We start from the raw sequence: 20,690 nt of genomic DNA on the forward strand, positions 1-20,690 counted from the left end.
GGACTGGGGCGGGGGGAATATGATAGCAATCTTCCAGTATTTGAGGGACTGCCACAAAGAGGAGAGGGTCAACTTATTTTACAAAGCATCAGAAGGCAGGATGAGAAACAACAGATGGAAGTTATTCAAGGAGAGAAGCAACCTGGAATTAAGAAGAAATTTCCGAACAGTGAGAACAATTAACCAGTGGAACAGCTCGCCACCAGAAGTTGTCAGTGCTCCAACAGTGGTGGTTTTTAAAAAGAGACCGGACATTCATGTGTCTGGTATGGTGTAGGGTCTCCACTTGAACTTGAACTAGAAGACCTCCAAAGTCCCTTCATGGGCTACCCTTTCATAGGTAGCCCAGCCCTCTAGCATATATACATGGATATAAAGGCAGGACGGCGTCTGGCGAACATCTTCTCCCCTGGGCTAGGTTGATCCTCTGAGCCCTTTCCCTCTCATACACCCTTGGCAAAGGAGTGGGATCTTTCATGCCATGCTTGATCTCCATCTGAGGAGCCCCCGGAAGGGTCCTGACAGTTGTTCTGTGTGCCAACTCGGGCAGCACCAGTGCTGGAGACTGAACCTTCTTTCTGACCTCCACTGGAGCTGGGGAAGACTTCACAAGCAGAGGCAAGACCTGCATGGTTCGTTGAGTGGCTGAGGGATGGGAACTGGACAGGCGGGAACCAGAGAAGTGAGCTTCCTGGTTGTCTCACAGCCGTGGGTCATTATTGATCTCTGCATTGAACTCATTGCTGTCCTTTAGGAACCACAACTTTTTCAACATATGAGTCATCCTGCCATGAAGAGTGATCGCTAGAGCCGGAAGCAGATCCTATCAATAAAGAATATTTTTAACTCCAGGTTGAAAAGAGGGGTCCTTGGTGCTCCCATCCATCCGTCTATCTGTCTACCTATCCCTCTATTTATCCTATCTCTCTCTCTCATCTATATCATATCTATCTATTGATCTATCATATCTATCATATCATGTATCAATCATCTATCTATCTATCTATCTATCTATCTATCTATCTATCTATCTATCTATCTATCTATCTATCCAGAGGTATCAAACTCAAGGCCCATGGGCTGAATGCGGCTTGCGATGTGGTTGGATCCAGCCCATGGGGCATCCTGGTCTACCCAATGCGAACAGGAAACATGCCAGCAGTTTGGGCAGTGGCGTCAAGTTGGCTACGCCCACCCAGTTGACCACACCTGCCCAGGTCAATCACACCCACCCGGTTGGTCACACCTACCCAGCCCTCCAAGGTCAACCACAGCTCTGATGCGGCCCTCAATGAAATTGAGTTTGACACCATTGGACTAGACAATCACTTATCTGAAATGGTATAGGTTCTCCTGCTTGACCAGGGGGGGAGACTAGAAGACCGCCAAGGTTCCTGCCAGTTCTATTTTATTCTGTTATACTCTATTCTTTACTTCTTGTCCTGCCTTCAGATGCTTTGAATAATAGATTGACTCACTTTTTTGTGGCAGCACCTCAGATATTGGAACACTGCTATCATGTGTCCCCTGGTCCTTTTCTTCACTAGACTAGCCATACCCAATTCCAGCAACTGTTCTTCATATGTTTTATCCTCTTTGTTGCTCTTCTCTGCACTCTTTTTAGTGTCTCAACATCTTTTTTACATCGTGGCGACCAAAACAGGATACAGAATTCCACATGTGGCCTTACCAAAGTTTTATAAAGTGGTATTAACACTTCATATGATCTTGATTGTATTTCTCTGTTGATGCAGCCTAGGTCTGTGTTGGCTTTTTTGCATCACACTGCTGGCTCATATTTAAGAAATTGTCCAGTAATGACCCTACAATCTATAGCATAGTGAAAGGACTGACCACAGGAAATGTTTTATGACAATTTATATTATGTCATAAAACATTTTATAACATCTGCCAAATTTCAGTTCCACAAGAGTTATTGGTTCTAGATTTTGGATGCATTCTGTAAATTAGTCCAGTTGAGGTACTATAGTTTGGTTCAAAAATTGTTGCCCTGTGATGATCTGTTTTAGTAGGATACGGACTGGACAACTCATGACTCCCTGAATCATCCTTTCAGTGACATTTCTTTACCAGATTCCTTAATGTCTTCAACAATGACAGAGCTTCTAATGTGTTGCCTTTACTGGAAAAGTTGGTATACATTTATACATGTATCTGTCTTGAAAAAAACACATGTTGAATTATATTAGCACATTTAAACATCAGCACAGGAAATATTTTATGACATTTTGTATTATGTCATAACATTTATGATAATTTTTTCATAAAATGTTTTATAAAATCTGCAAACTCTTAGTTCCATATGGGTCCTAGATTTTGGAAGCTTGACGTACCTTGGTTCAAAAAAAATTGTCCTATGTTGCACTTTTTCACCTTGTTACAGGTTACAGGAATCAGAATTTTAGTAACATATAGATGGATTTGTAATACCTTTATTTTCTCATGTTTTAAGGCTTCCTGTGCAAACCAAATTTGCATCTATTACTCTGACACCAACCTCCCTATAATATAATCTTGGTAATTTTTACATATCACCATACAAAAGCTACCATGTATTGATTGCTAGCTAAAATCAATCATATTTTAACATAACTCCGTCCTATAACTGTTGTTCTTATATCTTCTGTTACCCAGTTTTATAGCTACTTTATTTTTCTCACTTTGAAATCAACGTGAAACTAGCATATGAATAATTGAGGCTAGCACAGGCACAGTTGCATTTAGACACTGCTAATTTTTGTGTATGCAAAACAGAGAAAAGGATAACTTAGTCCTTGGAAAATAGTACTGTGAAAGTGAAATGCACTGTCACAGAAAGTGAAAATATCTTTTGAGTTGCAAAGCTCAAAAAGCAAAAAATTATGAATGTTGACCCTAACCTCAATTGAAACATGCAAGTTAAGTGTGGATAAAGCACTCTGCATCTATCAGAATACATATGAAGATTTAAAGAAAAACAATACAGTTTATACTACTAATATATTTTGAGAGACAATAAAGATGTTTTGGTTCAGTGCGTAAGCTTTTAGAAATGATATTTAAAATTCTTAGTTTTATTTTGCTTTCTATAATTGTTCTGACATTGCTATCCATAATTTAAATTCAATTCTTTTTATTCTTTACTATAATATCTAACTAGTGAATGTTTAAATATTTATCTTTTCCATCAAGCTGGAATCAGTTACCATATTTTCCACAAAAATGTAACTTTGAATAATGTGAATAATCCCATTTTGTGGGATTCATTTGCTAATTGAGATCTATCTATAGTAATTAATTATAGGCAGTTCTGCTTCTCATTGCTGTTCATAATTCTTTTTTCCCAGTACCATTGTATGTGTATATGTATGTGTGTGTATGCATGCATGCATGCATGCATGTATGTATTTCCTTCCTTCCTTCCTTCCTTCCTTCCTTCTCAGGACTACAGTTACTCTTCGACTTACGACTTTAATTAAGCCCAAAGTTTCTGAGACATTTTTTAAATGAGTTTTGCTCCATTTTACCTTTCCTGCCACAGTTGTTAAATGAATCACTGCAGTTGTTAAGTTAGTAACACAGCTGTTAAGGGAATATGGCTTCTCCATTGCCTTTGCTTGTCAGGTCGCAAAAGGTGATCACGCGACTCTGGGACCATGATAAATATTCAGTTGCCATGCACTGAACTTTGATCAAGTGACCACATAGATATGTCATAAGTAACATTTTCAAGTGCTGTTGTAACTTTGAACGGTCATTAAATGAACTGTTGTGTCGAGAACTACCTGTATATGCATCTGAAGTGAACTGTGACCTATGAAAGCTTATTCAATAATCATACAATAAATCTATAGGTTTCTATGGTGAACACAAAATTTTGAAATGCCAAGCTAACATTCCTCCCAGTTTCTGCTTATATTTTCTCTTTTGATAGATTTAGTAAATAGACCCACAAATAAAGTTATTGAGGAAATATTACCAGATTTTTTTTTTTTTACTTTCGACATAAACAAATGAAAGGTTCGTGTTGCGTTGCGATCCAAATGAAAAGATCCACGTCATAAAAAGAGACCACACTAAACCACCAATGAGCTCCTCTGCGAATCTAAAGGAATAACGAACTGGTCAACCCAATCAGCAACGGCAGAAAGGTCGACGTTCCTGCCTGATTCAGTTTCCAGGTTAGCCAATCAGAAGGAAACTAATAGTAAGTGTAGGCGGGAGACAAGCGCACGCGCACGGATGTCCGTTACTTCCAGGCAGCGCGCGTACGCCACTGGAGGGAAGCGTGGAGAGGTCGGGCGCGCGGGGTAATCTCGGTTGTGAGGTAACGCCGGGCGCGAGGCGGTTATCTGTTCCTTTTCGACAACGGAAGGTGCAAGCGCCGTTGTAACTACCCCGAGCTCAGCGAGAGAGAGAGAAAAAAAAAGAAGAATCCTGCTTCCGCCTTAGGTCGCCTCTGAGAGAAACGACCGCAGCGTCAGGTTCGATTATCTTCTAGGCCGCTGTGGGCGGGGTTTATACGGATTTGGCCGGCCCACTCGGGCCCCGCGCATTTTCAGGATGTCGGCACAGGCTCAGATGCGCGCGATGCTGGACCAACTCATGGGCACTTCCCGTGACGGTAAGAACTGCTGCTTACTAGTCAAGCTAGGGAGTCCTCCCAGAGGCATGTTGACGGAAAAACAGAAAGGCCCCATGTGATGATTGGCAGGGCTTGTGTCTCGATTTTCTTTTCCTCTCCATTAGGGGCGGGCCTCAGACAAGGGTGAGAGAGACTAGAGGCCGGCTTTCGGCACTGAGAATAACGGGAAGGTTTGGGTGTACGGTTCGTTTCAGGAAACGGGAGAAAGAGTTGTGTATTCGGGAACGGGAGGATTAATATCTTTGTTTCCAGGGCATTAGGGTCGAGACAAGGGTAAGCTCATGCTGATCTTGCAAAATGATCTGGTCCTCATTAGCACTGAAATGTGAAATTGTGCCATTTCTATTGTTCGTCAGTAGACTTACCTAATTAGAAGAAAGGAAAAAGGCGCTCAGCTTGTTGCTAGTACTGCACACATATATATCTGACCCAAACCAGCATTTCAAGTTAATTCCTATCCCTGGTATTAAAATATTTCTGGCGGCACAAAATATATAAAACTCATATTTCAGGATTTATTTTTATATTTCTTGGCAAATGTATTAACAATTTTAAAAGAATTTATTTTTTGAAAAGTTTACTTTGACAAAATAGGTATATGTTGTGATGAGCCATTTATTTCTGAGCAGTATTTAAAGCAGTTTCTGCAGTAAACATTTTAGTCCCTTTGTGAACACATTTTGAAGCAATGTAGTGGAAAAGGGGGAAATGTTGCATAAAATGTTAGGTATACAACATAAGCTTAAAATTGGTTCTGACTGAAGACTAATCTTAAGAAATTTCTAACATATGAATCTGCTTACACAGATTAATGAGTGTATTTCCATTGGGAAATACAGTAATAAACCATGCATGGTAGATTGTTTTTCTATTTTGATTTTCTGTTACATTATAATCATTTTATAAAGTGATAAAATGATTATAACTTTTGATGTAAGTAAAATACAGTGATCTCCAGCATTGTGTTTTGCTTAGGAGCATTTTTAAATCATTAATAGAAAGGTGAAGTTGGCAAGATAATCATTCCCAAGAAAGCTATTTTGTAAACAAGAGACAGATGACAAAGACCTTTAAAGCTGTGAAATCAATAGTCATCATGCCATTGACTGAAAGAAGTGGGGAGATGAGATCTAGGATTCAGACCTTGGGACTTTACATATTTAGAAAGATAGGACTTCTAGGTGGTGGTAGATGGAGAATTTTTAGTAGCAATAGCACTTATATACTACTTTACAGTGCTTTACATCCTTCTCTAAGTGGTTTACGGAGTCAGCATATTGCCCCCAACATAATGTCCTCATTTTACCCATCTTGAAAGGATGGAAGGCTGAGTCAACCTTGAGCCTGTTGAGATTTGAACTGTCAAACTGCAGTCAGCTGGCAGTCAGCAGAAGTAGCCTGCAGTACTGCATTCTAACCACTGTGCCACAGTGGCTCATAGTATGCATTACTTCCTATTTTTATCCTTTTGGGAATGTGGAATAATTAATTTACCAGGTAGGAAACCATCTCTGCCTTTTTACTCTTACTCTTTACTCTTTTTACTTTTACTCTTACTTTGCAGCATCTCCTGTATTCCAACACTAATATTAAGTAACTGCTACAGATTTTCTTGTACTCCCACTAACTGGATCAGGGTGTCAATACCACGCATATAATGAACCATGCAGCCTAATATGTCATAGAAATTGCCCAAGCAGATGGTTCAAGGTCTGTAACTGCTGTCTTTCCAACACTTGAAGACCAGAACGTCCAAAGTATCAACCCTGTATTTAAGGTGAAGAGGGTATGTTTTGGGAACATCTGACTCTAAACATTTTTTGGTAATTTTGTTCCAATCTACAAGGGCTTAGAGGAACTCAGTGATGTACCTTAAAATGTCCCCTTTTGCATTTTTTTTCTTAAAATAGGCCATTTCATTCCATGTATCTGCCTCCCCTTTGCTCCCAATAAAGTCTGCTTATTCAATAGTAATTGATTCACATTATACTCTTTATTTTTGAAAGGCTGTATTTCATTTTTGAATATATAACTTTGCTTGCCCTGTTTCCATCATCCACAGTTGCAGAAACAGGATACATGCCACTTCCGAACAGTATCTTTATTGGTATATGAACTACCAGCAATTATTTGGCATTTTACCTATGCTTGAATTAACTATTAATTATTTTGTTCATAATTTAAACCCATACGTGGTTATTTTTACACTTGCTACTAATGTATCCCATCCCTTCCTCCTCCCAAAGGCCCTCATTTTTCTCCAGGAAATGTAAACAGTTCAGAGCCTCTTAAAGAATCAGTTGGGTTGTCCAAAGCTTCTACAAATATCCTCGTAACTGTCATTGCCAAGAAAGTCTCACCAATCATCTAGAAATCGAATTGGGCTTTCTATCAATTTTTTTCCTATATATGATAATCATCTGACAATTTAAAGCTGGATACTATATTTTACTGAAACATTTCCATTATTTTTACTTTTCCATTCAGTATATCTTTGTTTACCGCTTACATACACTGAATACATTTCTGTTCATCTTATAGACTAGTAGAAGAAAGACTTCCAGATAGAAAGTACTTTGCGCTTCACAGAAGGGTATTGTGAAATATTTGTTGGAACAAATATCAATACAAGAAAAGGGTTTATTTTCCTTTCTTTTTCCTCCTTTGATAATTCAATTTGCAGTATTTCATAAATCAAACCTCCTGACCAAACATTCTGGCTCTGGGGCATCTATTAGCAGTTCTGTTTCTGAGATGGAAAAGGCTTGCTTGAAAAGAGGGGTGGGTGACATTATAGTTGCTAGCACTCCTGGAAAAACATCTGAAAAAAGGGCTTATGAGATTTTAAAGAGGGAATTAACTAAAAATGAAGTGGAAATACATTACTTCTTAATATCTCCAGCCAGGAAGAAGGATGAATTGAAAGTGTTAAAGCAGGAAAATGTTGGTAGTTACAGCTATTGAAATAGCAGAAATGAAGAGGACGCAACAACTTCACATCTCTGTAAGACCATTTCTGCTATCTCCAGATCCATGGGGAACAGGAAAATAGGAAGGGAAATGGTATAAGGATTGAAGATGGCAGGACAAGAATCTCTGGTTTCAGCATCAGAAAAAGCAGTTTTAAAAATCAATACCAGGAATCTTCAGGGCAGTGAAATGAGTAAGCTATGGTTTTTGAATCAAAAGGCAAGAGGAAGTGAGCTAATATTTAAACCTTGGAATTAGCTTTAAAAGTAGGATTTCTAGGTAGATGATAAATATCTTCTATATATGGTTTTCTAATTCTGTGCAAGAATTCTACTTATCTAACCTAGCTGAGTATATTTGAATACACAGAATGAGAAGTCATGTGAGAATTAATTCAAGTGTCAAGATTTTTTTATCATTTAGACTGGTGAGTCTCAAACTTTTCTTCAACATGGAACCCCTTTAAATACCTTTGGTGGCCACAACTCATGACCATGGACCCCCAAGACTTAAATCAAGATTTAAATCATAACATTTCTTCAAGACTTTACGGACCCCCTGTGATGACATCACAACTCCACATTGGTTCGCAGACCACAAATTGAAAACTACAGTACTGATTTAGACCAACATAAACAATATTTCATAATGAAATTAAATTGCAAAGTTATTCTTTAAAATTAAATAGGATGTCCAGGGAATCCTTTATTATTGAGTCAACATTTGAGTAATTTCAAGTTCATGTCAAATGAACTTTTTTTGTTTTTACAAAACATTTTCTTAGTATACAGTTAACAATGACTATTGAAATGTTTGTGTAGTGTTTAAGAGCCTACAATGTACTCTTACTCATTTTATCATATCTATATATGACAGTGTATAACTGTCTCTTAGATGAATGTTTAAAGACCTATAGGCAGAGATATATTGAGATACGAAGCAGAACCTATAAACATCCATATATTGTTGAAGTAGAAATACAACCATACAACTACAGATAGAATTATTGATGATGAGGCCAGAGCAAATGACAATCATAGTTCAACTATTCCTGGAGAACAATGGGTTTTCTCCACCTTTTTTAAATAGAAGTGCAGCTCATCAAGCTATCAACATTCTTGTGATCTTGATTGCTCAGCTTGTTCTAATGTGTGAATCAAGATTTGGACATATGCAGACAAGCTGGCATAAATACATTATTGCTTCTCTTTATGACAGTGTATCAAGTGACTACAAAGACTATGTAGCTGGCTTGCGATCTTGCTAAAAACTGCAGGAATAACAGAATCCCAGTAAATCGGGCATCTATTTCAGTGGGTTGTGCTCCAGCATCACATTCCTCCTGTTCAGACAAAAACCACACTAAAATTACTATAAAACAAGTGTTTTAAAAAATGTATCTGGTTGAGTCTCCACCACTTGTTAATCCAAAACAAAAATTTTTGCAATTGATTTATAGTTGACAAAAAAGTCACAGTGCAAGGAGAATGTTTTTAGGAATGATTACATAATAAATGCAGATACAATTTCTATACAGTATATTGTAGAATAAAGTTGACAGAAAAATATATTATTGAAACCATTGGAGTGATTTTTTTAAAAAAAAGTTTATTAAGACCAAATATTGCATATAGTGAGGATTTGCTGTAGAAAATATACCAAATTGTAGTTGGGGGAAAACTGTCTAGATTTGTTTATCAGACTAATGCTGCTGTTTATGAACAAACATGAGTGGCATTAGCAGAATCATATTTTCAGAACAGAAAATAATCTTTCAAACACAAGGAAAAATATTTAAAAGGAGTAATCATACCTGTAGATGTATATTTCTATATATGCAATTCTGATGACTAATACAAATAGCTATGACCAATATTCCTATCTATAATGAGATTTGTTTAAATGAAAGTAATTGGTAGAATACACATTATTTAAAAAAAACTAGAAAAGGAAGATTAGATATTCCTTCATTGTGGAGCATGTTTAAAACATATTTTTATTTGTATTTATTTTTTTAGCATAGCAATTTCCTAGCCTTTAAAGTAATATTATAGTAGTTGTTGTTAGTTGCGAAGTCTTGTCCGACCCATCGGGACCACATGGACAATATTCTTCCAGGCGTTCCTGTCCTCTACCGTGTTTCTCCAACAATACGGCCTCCACCACTAGGAAGGCCCAGCATGTTTTATCGGCATAAAATCAAATTAAGCCCCTCCCCCCAAATTAAGGCCTATATTAAACATGTGAAATGGGGGGGAATGGTGGGGGGGGGGCTTGCAGTTAGAAAGTACTTTTGTTGCATACCCGGATATGGTGCTGCCTGCGTTGACTTTGGCGTTGGTGGGGCACTTCGTATCGGGAGACCTTCCGCCACTGTTGCTTTTCCTTCTCCCTGTGCTGCCGCGCCGTTTAGAGCAACGCCGTGGCGTTTGGCGCAGCCACGCCCAGCCAGCCAGGGCTCCTCCCTGCAACCGAAGCCCGGCGGAGACACTCGGCTTCAGGTGCTCCTGTCGCCGCCTTCCCTTCGTCTTCAAAGCCAAAGCCAATTCTTTTAAAAACAACACCCTACTACCAGTACAACAAAGCCTCCCCTGCCCGAGAGGGCAGCCCAACCCCACGTGGGGAGGCGAATCTCCCGGGGCCACAGCGCAGGATCGGCCCACCCCGGGAGAAGCACCCAGCCGCCATCCCTGCCTGGCGCCAGGCAGAGTGCGAAGAGCTTCGCCTGGGGCGCCTAGCGCAGCTGACAGGCGGGCCCTCCTGCCCGGCAGAGCTCTCGCCAAGGCAGCGAGCGCCTCCCCGCTGGACCCTCTGCTCATCCTGTCAGGGCCGCGCCAGAGCCGTGCGGGCTGGGCAGAGCCGGGAAAGCAAGCCACAGGTGCGCGCCCACCTGCCAAGTGAAAGAGCCGGGGCCGACCCAAGCTTGCCTTCTTTCCCAAGTCCCTCCAGCCCGAACCCGAAGGGGCCACCGGGAGAGGCTGCCCAAGGCAGTGATAGCGCCTACCCATCCGTGGACAGGGAGGCAAGGCGACGGCCTGCACCGCGTCCTCCGAGCTGAGCCCCACCGAGTCAGCGCCTCTGCCTGATGCCCATTCCGCTGCAGCGTTTGGAGCTGCCGGCGCATTTGGAGATGCGTGGGGATGGGCTGGGCGAGGGGTGGAAAGGACGGGCGGCTTCGGGCTCTGCCAGCCAGGGAAGCAGCGCTGCCATCACCTCGCCTCCCTGTCCGTGGACGGGTGGGCGCTATCACTGCCTCAGGCAGCCTCTCCCGGTGGCCCCTTCGGGTTCACGCTGGAGGGACTTGGGAAGGAAGCCAAGCTCAGGTGAGCCCGGCTCTCCCGCTGTGGCCCCGGGAGATTCGCCTCCCCACGTTGTAGTAGGGCATTGTTTTTAAAATAATTGGCTTTATCTTCAAAGGCAAAAGGAAGGCGGCAACAGGAGCGCCTGAAGCCGAGTGTCTCCACCGGGCTCCGGTTGCAGGGAGGAGCCCTGGCTGGCCGCACGTGGCTACACCAAATGCCGTGGCGTTGCTCTAAATGCCGCAGCAGCAAGAGAGGAGGGAAAGCAACGGTGGCAGAAGGTCTCCCGATACGAAGTGCCCCACCAACGCCGAGGTCAACATCCAAGCTGTCGCTGCCCGCCCACCCGAGGATGCAAAGAGGGGGGAATTAAGTCACCCCCCAAAAGACGGCCTAGCCTTTTTTTCGGGGGTCAAAAAAAAATAACGCCCGGCCTTATTTTGTGAGAAACACGGTAATATCTTCTGGAGTCCATTGCTTCAGTGACTCCATCCAGCCACCTCATTCTCTGTTGTCCCCTTGTTCTTTTGCCCTCAATCTTTCCCAGTATTAGGCTCTTCTCCAGTGAATCCTTCCTTCTCATTAGGTGGCCAAAGTATTTGAGTTTCATCTTCAAGATCTGACCTTCTAAAGAGCAGTCAGGGTTGATCTCTAGGACTGACCGGTTTGATCGTCTTGCAGTCCAAGGCACTCGCAGGAGTCTTCTCCAGCACTATAGTTCAAATGCCTCAATTCTTTGGTACTCAGCCTTTCTTATGGCCCAACTTTCACAGCCCTACATTGTAACTGGGAAAACCATAGCCATGATTATACACACTTTTGTTGGCAGGGTGATGTCTCTGCTTTTTAGTATGCTGTCTAGATTTGCCATAGCTTTTCTCCCCAGGAGCAAACATCTTTTAATTTTTTGGGTGTAGTCCCCATCTGCGGTGATCTTGGAGCCCAGGAAAATAAAATCTGTCATTACCTCCATTTCTTTCCCCATCTATTTGCCAGGAATTGAGAGGGTCGGATGCCATAATCTTAGCTTTCTTAATGTTGAGTTTCAATACCGTAGTAAGCCAGTGAAATAAAGAAAAGAGAAATTGTTTTGTGTTGAAAGAACTGATTTTTAAATGCAGTATTGGTATGATCAATTACCAAGAGCACTTTTGAGTAATTATTCATTTAATAATATTTAGTTAGCATAGTTTTGCAATTAAAAATATTCAAAGTGGCTTAACAAGTTTTAACATCTGTATAAGTGCCAAGTGTAATCTTTCCACTATATGAATAGACTGATTCTACCTACTTGTTATTCTGTGTGCAGTGATGCGTGCACAATTATGCTAACAGAAAAATGTTCTTGTTCATCAGATATAAAAAGTTATCAAATATATAATTGGTTATTTATTTTTAAACAATCGATGCTTTTTTCTGTAATATTTGATGTCCTACTCTTTTGAAACATAGCTTCTGCTGAAGTAGGAATTTGAGGGATTTGTATAATTTGTTATGGAAGTAATCATTTAAGTGTAGTTACAACAAGAATTAAAGGGTATTTGATTGATACGCACGCGCGCACACATACGTAAACACATGGATACACACACAAATAGTCATGTTTGCTTTTCAGTGGTAGGGAAGCAGTAATCTGGACAGCTACCAGGGAGTGAAAAATATAAGGTTTTCCTTTCTCACTTATTCTTTAGTTTATTGCTGCTCCACTAACACAGAAACCTGGAACTATAATTATTGAAAGAGTTACGTGTTGACCTGCATGTGGTCTCTGTGGACATGCTTCTGACATTATCTTAATAGGGTACCAGATTAAAATATTATAGTGTAATATATATACATGTAGATTGATTCATGTTGATGCATTTTGACATTTTAATTTTTTGCTTCATTCTAACAAACTTATTTTCATGATAAGATAAAATCAGGATCTGTATAGGTTAAAAAAGATTTCAGTAATAGTAGTAATATCAATAATGTTACTGGGGTAATTAGAGTAGGTGGAATGGGAAGAAAGTCATAGTTTATATATATATATATATATATATATATATATATATATATATATATATGTATCTTGATGTATTCAAATAATTGCTTATGATAGAATGTTACCTGAAAAAAAGGCGCACTTCTATTTCTGTAGAAGAATATGTAGTTAAATGTATGTATAGTGGGCAGATTTAATATTTTCTTATATGTATTGGTAATAAGCATGAAATTTGATTAGTATTTCCATATTCCTCTAAATTATTATTTGGTGGAGAACACATGTTTTAGGGAGCTAATTGTTATCATGAAACTATGTTGTAAATTAAAAGATAATATAAGGATTTTTTTTAAAAAGAGATACAAATATATAATTGCTTCCATATTTTAGAGTGGTGAAATATGGTTTGGGCCAGACATACTTTTTAAAGGAACTTACTGTTTCTAAAGAACGCTAAACTTGTTCATATACATTCATTGTGACAATTGCAAGAATACCCTGATCGCATAGAATATACAACAGTAAAAAGAAAATGCTAGTTCTGCTAGTTTCCATTTCTCTTTCAGTTACCATTGTTGAATGTTGATGAACAATCTATTTCAAAATGTGTGTTTTAAAATGTTTAAAAATTGATAATCCATTTTAATACTGATTTTGCATTTTGAGATAAGTTTTATCTGGAAACGAATGGGTTTTTAAAATGAAAAGCATTTTAAACAAGGCTGGAAATATATTTGAAATTCTAGGTATTGGGATAACATTTTTAAGCAAATTCCTAGATTGCTTAAAGTGGAAGATAAACAACATAGGGGCTTAGTAATCAAAATATTTTTCCAGCTATAATTTAGGTAACTTTTCTTAACAAAATTTCCCTTGAATACAAAGCTGACTCATTGTTCTCAGGCACAAATACTTCAGGTTTCCTATTACTCTTTACCTTCACAATGTATTTCTAGACACTGTAATTAAAATGCTGGCAGAGTTTATTATATACAAACTGAACAATATAGCCCCTTGTTTTATTTATAAAGGTTCAATGTATCTATGCCTGCCAACTTCATTCTGCAAGGGAGTGTCAGAAAGGCCCCGCATTCGCCGAGCCGTGAGTTATTGCTAACTTTTCAGATGTGTTAATGTGGAACCAACAATTTGTGTCTTTAAAAAGAGAGGAAAACTGGTGGGAAAATATCCCAGTTCCTCAATTTCTGCAGTAGTAGGTGTGGATTTTAAAGACAATTCCAAATTTTAATTAGTATAAAATTACTAAATCTAAAAACCTAGCTTCTGAAAACCTATTGTTGAACTACTCTGAAGCTTTGTGAATTGCTTATTTGACTAACCTTGATAAACATTGATATCAGAAACAAATACTTGAGCAGAGTACAGCCCATCTGAAAATGTTACATCATAGTTCTTTTTTAGGGCAAATAGTTATTCTGGAATTGCGCAATAGGTTGATTAGAAATTTGAAGTGTAGAATTGTTGCATAGGCTTAAATTCTTCCAATTTTATGAGAATAGGATAGTGGCTATATTTTTTATTTTAAATCTTTTTCCTTTTTGAAATGAATAATGTTGGGATAGAGTTTTAAAACTCCTGTTTTTTTTCCCAGCAGTGATATTCTGCTTCAGTAATTCACCAGTAGGTTTTCATTTTATATAATCATAATTTAAAATACATTTTAAAAAACCCTGGAAATAAAAGGATTGTATCCGGTTCTACATCTTTAGACTGAAAATACATTTTATGGAATTATCTTTTTCAAATCTGAGACAGTGATTATTTTTCTGCCCATTGTATTGGGGGGAAAATACCTGCAATAAATCAGTAGCCAGTGTTTTGCATATCATTTGGCTAAAACTTTTCCAACCTTGTTCACAGATGTGACATTAAATTTGTAATTGAATTTCAGTATGTGGTAAGCAGGTTGTTGCTTTGGGGTTTATAAAAGTTTGTAAAAAAAGTTCAATTTATCTTTAAGATGTTATATAGTCAAATAGAGTTCCTAACCAAATATAATCAAATAGATTGATGCTTTGGGGTTTTTAAAAGTTTGTAAAAAATTTCAATTTATCTTTAAGATATTATATAATCAAATAGGTTCCTAACCAATCTAGCTTACAACTTTGTTGTCCAAAAGGTAGAGGATGGAACTAGAGGGACAGCCATACTGGACTTAATTCTTACAAACAGAGAAGAAGTGATAGAGGGAGTTGAAACTGCAGGAACCTTGGGTGAGAGTGACCATGTCATACTAGAATTCAACATAACACAAACACAAGTAATAGAACATAATTAACACCAGAGTCTTTGATTTTAAAAGAGCTGATTCTAATAAACTCAGAGAGAACTTGGGAAAGATTCCATGAATGAAAATCCTTAAAGGGGAAAACAACTCAAGAATCTTGGGAAACTCTGAAAAGTATGATCATAGAAGCCCAGACCAGCACAATACCACTGAGAAAGAAAAACAAGAAATCCAAGAAGAAACCAGCATGGCTGCACAAAGATCTCTCTGGCAAATTGGAAGAAAAAAAAGGATATGTACAAAAAATGGAAAGAGGGACATACAACTAAGGCAGAATATCAGCAGATAGCCAGAATCTGCAAAGACGAAGTTAGGAAAGCAAAGGCTCAGAACGAACAAAGACTTGCAACAAAAGTCAAAGATAATTAAAAAAAAGTTTCTTCCAACTTATAAATAACAAGAAAAAAATCAAGAAAACAGTCGATCCACTAAAGAGAGAAGACAACAAGGTAGTAACAGGCAACAGAGAGAAAGCAGAGCTGCGTAACTCATTCTTTGCATCGGTCTTCACGCAAAAAGAAACTATAGCTCAACCCACCAAAAACATAACTGTAAAAGACAGACCAGAAATAAAAGTTAAAATAAGCAAAAAAAAAAAAAATAGTAAGAGAATACCTGTCTGATCTTGATGTACACAAATCACCAGGGCCTGACGGACTACATCCCAGAGTTTTAAAGGAGTTGGCAGAGGTAATCTCAAACCACTGCACCATATCTTTCAAAAATCCTGGAGCACCGGGGAACTACTAGAGGACTGGAAAAGAGCTGATGTGGTTCCCATCTTCAAAAAAGGGGGGAAAAACATACCCAGGAAACTAGACCAATCAGCCTAACATCAATACCCAGGAAGATACTGGAAAAGATAATAAAAAAACAGATCTGCCAACATCTAGAAACAAGTAAAGTAATAGCTAGCAGTCAGCACGGGTTTGTTAAGAACAGATCATGCCAAACCAATCTTATTTCATTCTTCAACATAGTCACTAAATTAGTAGACCAGCAAAATACTGTGGACATAATATACTTAGATTTCTGCAAGCCATTCAACAAAGTAGACCACAACCTACTTCTTGCTAAGCTAGAAAAAAGTGGGATAGATAGCACCACAACCAGATGGATTTGCAACTGGCTGACAAACTGTACTCAACGAATAGTCCTTAATGGGTCTAATCTACATGGAGAAAAGTAAGCAGTGGGGTGCCACAAGGTTCTGTCTTCGGCCCAGTATTCTTCAATATCTTCATTAACGACTTAGATGAGGGAATAGAAGGGGAACTTACTAAATTTGCAGATGCTACTAATCTGGCAGGAATAGCTAACACCCAAGAAGATAGGCTTGACATGGATCTTGACAAACTACAACACTGGGCCGTATCTAACAAAATGAAATTCAATGTAGAGAAAAGTAAAGTCTTACACTTAGGTAAGAAAAGCCAAAAGTACACATATAGACTGGGTAAAACCAAGCTCAATAGCAGTAAGTGTGAGAGGGATCTTGGAGTCTTCGTGGATAACCAGCTAAATATGAGCCAGCAGTGTGCAGCAGCAGCCAAAAAAGCTAATGCAATCCTAAATTGCATTAACAGAGGGATACAATCAAGATCAAGTGAGGTAGTAATACCATTCTATAAAGCCTTAGTAAGACCACACCTAGAGTACTGCATCCAGTTTTGGTCACCACACTATAAAAAAGATATTGAGACTCTAGAAAAAGTACAGAGAAGAGCAACTAGGATGATTAGGGAACTGGAGACTAAAACATATGAAGAACAGTTACAGGAACTGGGCATGGCTAGTCTAGTGAAGAGAAGGACCGGGGAGACATGATAGCAGTGTTCCAATATTTGAAGGGCTACCACAGAGAAGAAGGGGTCAAGCTATTTTCTAAATCACCTGTAGGCTAGACAAGGAATAATGGATGGAAACTGAACAGAGAGATTTAACCTGGAAATAAGGAGAAACTTTCTGACAGAACAATCAACCAATGGGACAGCTTTCCCTCGGAAATTGTGAGAACGTCATCACTTGAGACTTTCGAGAAGAGAATGGACTACCATTTGTCAGACATGGTGTAGGGTCTCCCGCTTGGGCGGCAGGTTGGACTAGATGACCTACAAGGTCCCTTCCAACTCCAATTATCTGTTAAACTAGAGGATTTCAGCTCTCTTGAATAATGCTGTCTGCAAGCATTGTTTTCCCAGTGATATAATACAGGTTTTGTTTTGTTTTTTAAATCTTCAATATGTGTTGCCTCTGCCAGAAGTAAATGGACCAGTGCCATGGATTAGCTCTTGAAGAATTGACAGCGGGAATTCAGTAAACATCAGAAAATGTAATGTAAATGTTTTGAAGGCTGTTCATGCTAATATAATCAATTTTACTGTTTTAGAAGCAATGAATTTCTACCTAGTGTTTAGGTTTTTTTACATTATTTTAGAAACTTGCATCCATTGTGGAAGCTGAAATGTTATAGTCCTAATATTTTTCTTTTGTGAAAAGCAGAATATTCTTTTGAACAAAAGTGAAAGTATATGAAAAGTATAAATGCTTTATACAATATAACATGATTCTCTAATCAGAAATGTATATTTCTATGTTTCAGGTGATACTACACGTCAGCGAATTAAATTCAGTGATGACAGAGTGTGCAAAAGTCATCTTCTCAACTGTTGTCCTCATGATGTCCTTTCAGGAACAGTGCGTATTCTATATTCATAAATATTATAGCCATAAATATTAAATTATAAATTAAGATATATATTTACCTCTGCAGAAGCACTCAAACAAATTTATTTTATTTTTGATTGTGTATTTACATTATAAAATTAAGGTATAAGGATTTGCAGCAATCTGCATTAAAAAAGGAAACTGGGATATGGCACAAATATAACCATGCGTAGTAGAAAAAGCAGCAAAGTAAATCAAAAATAGATTTTTCTGAAATAGTGTAATAGCTACTGCCCAAATCCAGAAAAGGACTCTGCTTTTTAAAAGAGTATGACAAGTGTGACATGAGAATCAACATAGGTCCTGCATAACTTTTTGCTTTGAATCCAGATTGCTTAATAAAATTCAGTATGTTGCATTATTTTTATGCTGAAATTGGAAATAAAAATAAATATGAAGCATTTAACAAAAACATAAAACCTGTATGCATCAACAGTTTTTACTCCTCCAATAATATAAATTCTAAATATTACTATAGAAAATTATATGAACTATTATCCAGAATTCAGTTAAATACAATATATTTGCTTTTTCACCAAATTAGAAACCTCAGCTATTATCTTTCCATTTATTCTGTGTTTTTCATGTACTGTTATTTTCTGTTTGTGCATCTTTTTCAATTATCAGCTTTCTTTGCAAAATATTTTTTTTACATTTATCAAGTACCGTTCCTTCCATTCCGTTCTTCTAAAAAACATAACTTTAAATAAAAAAGCAGATTTAAAGTCTGAACTTCATAATTGAAGACATCCAGAATTATACACTGAGCCTTTTGTACATTTATACTCTGGGTTAATATTAATCATAATAATATTTAATAAATTAATATAATTCATATTTAAGATAAAATTGTTTATCACAATGCGAGCCAATGATTTAAAATTGACCAGACTTTATTAGTGGTAGAATTTATATAGTATTGGAATACTTTGCATGTGTCATAAGTAATTGCATTCATAATTTAAATACTTTATATTAAAAGATAGACTGGAAAACAGTTACCCATGTATTCACTTGTAAGAAACATTGCACAAAGTTTGACTTCAATGGCATCTGATAAAATTGTTCCAAGGAATGTTTTGTTCTTCAAATTGCTATTTGGTTGTCTATGGGCTATTAATTTTTATACTTTTGCAAGTGATACATGGAATATTCTTGTTAAGTTTTATTATAAAAGTCTACCTTAGTATTTTCAATGTAACTGAATTGGGGCATATAGAATAATTTCTATGATTATTCTATGATTTTGCTGGTCTTAGAAGAAGTCTACTGTTATAACACAGAGAACTGAAAAACAGAAATTCAGTTTTAATTTTCTTTAAGAAAAATCCTAAATATCTGAATAAATATTATACATCTCCTCAAAAAGTAGAAAAATAAATAACACATTAAATTTGTTATTTCATGCATTTGGAAACTTGTTAATTAACTGCTAAGGAATCAGTAATGCTATAATGTATTATTTTCCTATTATTTAACCAGTTAGCAAATATACATGCACAGAGATGAAATTTGCCTTTAAATGCAGAATATTTAAAGATTTATAGCAAGCTAGAATAGGTTTGTCACCATAAAACATACTACAACTTAATCTATTTTTTATGGCTAAACCATAACAGCCCTCCAGATTTATATGAGTTCTGAATTGCAGGTCATCATTTAAGAGTCTTTGCCAATATATAACTTTTTTCCAAAGGCTGTCCAGAACATGTCCATTTTTTTATTGCTTGTGGCTCTAATTTTAATGTCTGCTTTTACTAAAACTGAATTTAGCATCTTTAAGGTTCTATTGCTTTTATCACTTTTTGCCAGCCTCAAGTTTTTATTGATTAATTGATTAGATTAGTATCCTACTAAGCTCAGGAAGGCTTTAGGGTGACAATTTGCCTATAGCAATAGCCCACTAAGGTGATCCTGCTGTGAGAATTAGTGACTTGATTGCACACAGTGAATTTCCAAGAGTATAAATGGACTTAGATCTATGTCTTTTCAGTCTAGATCTTCATAACACAACAACACTGGAAATGAACAAAGTGAACATTGAATCTAGATTAAATTGGCAATGCTACAGTTCTGCTGAAGTCAGTGAGATGCTAATTATTGTTAACTTGTTCTCATTGATTTAAAGTGATTAAAAAGTTTAGTTACAACAAAAGATAATTCTGGGGGCATTGAAATGAAGGCCTTTTATTATCCTTACTTTTTATTCATAATGGGAGGGAAATATCTGTACATTTGGCATTTTGTGTTCCCTCTGCCTATTTTGATGTTGTTGCCTTTCACCATCATTTCTCTATAAATCTTTTTTTTTGTTCATTTCTTTTTAATACTTGAAGAATATTATCCTTGAGCAAATTCACTGGAGAGATATTGAAGGTCTCCATCTATCTTCAGAGAATGATAGCTGGAATCATATTCATTTAAAACCAAATGCATAGCATTTTATAAATTCGTTTAGTATATATTATTGTGGTGGTAATAAACACTACATTACCACTTCTATTTAAAGTACTGAACCAATATTGCATTTTATGTTAGGATAGAGTTTAATGTTTAGGAAAGATTTGGGATTAGTTGTTTTTTGTTTAGGAAGACATGCATTTTCTTATAATGAAATACATCACACATAGCTATAGAAATAGAAGTTATAAATGCAGAAACATTTTGTATCATGCTGGCATGCAAGGAGAAGAGAAAGCAAAACAAAGTGAAGAAAATGTACTGTGTATTTTATTTAATATATATAACGCAGTG

At 37.4% G+C, this 20,690-nt stretch overlaps 1 protein-coding gene across 6 annotated transcripts in view; it reads left to right on the forward strand.

Annotated features, from left to right (window-relative positions):
- The first annotated feature begins 4,270 nt into the window (after positions 1–4,270).
- Positions 4,271–20,690, forward strand: part of LUC7L2 (LUC7 like 2, pre-mRNA splicing factor) — a 40,431-nt gene continuing 24,011 nt past the window's right edge. For 2 of the 6 annotated variants that reach the window (XM_087968212.1, XM_026694689.2), the window contains exons 1-3: positions 4,271–4,624; positions 13,933–14,003; positions 17,812–17,906. Coding sequence is in view for 3 of the 6 variants with exons in the window: in XM_026694689.2 (XP_026550474.1) it covers positions 13,946–14,003; positions 17,812–17,906 (153 nt within the window). In the remaining 3 variants the exon portion in view is untranslated. Of the gene's footprint in view, positions 4,625–4,797; positions 4,919–13,932; positions 14,119–17,811; positions 17,907–20,690 lie in introns of those variants that run through there. The other 4 variants (XM_087968211.1, XM_026694682.2, XM_087968210.1 and 1 more) reach the window with 3 other exon arrangements.

The sequence above is a fragment of the Notechis scutatus genome, chromosome 6 (genome assembly GCF_049901735.1).
Source record: "Notechis scutatus isolate UNSWTSFEM ecotype Mainland chromosome 6, rNotScu1.2, whole genome shotgun sequence".
Lineage (NCBI taxonomy): Eukaryota > Metazoa > Chordata > Lepidosauria > Squamata > Elapidae > Notechis > Notechis scutatus.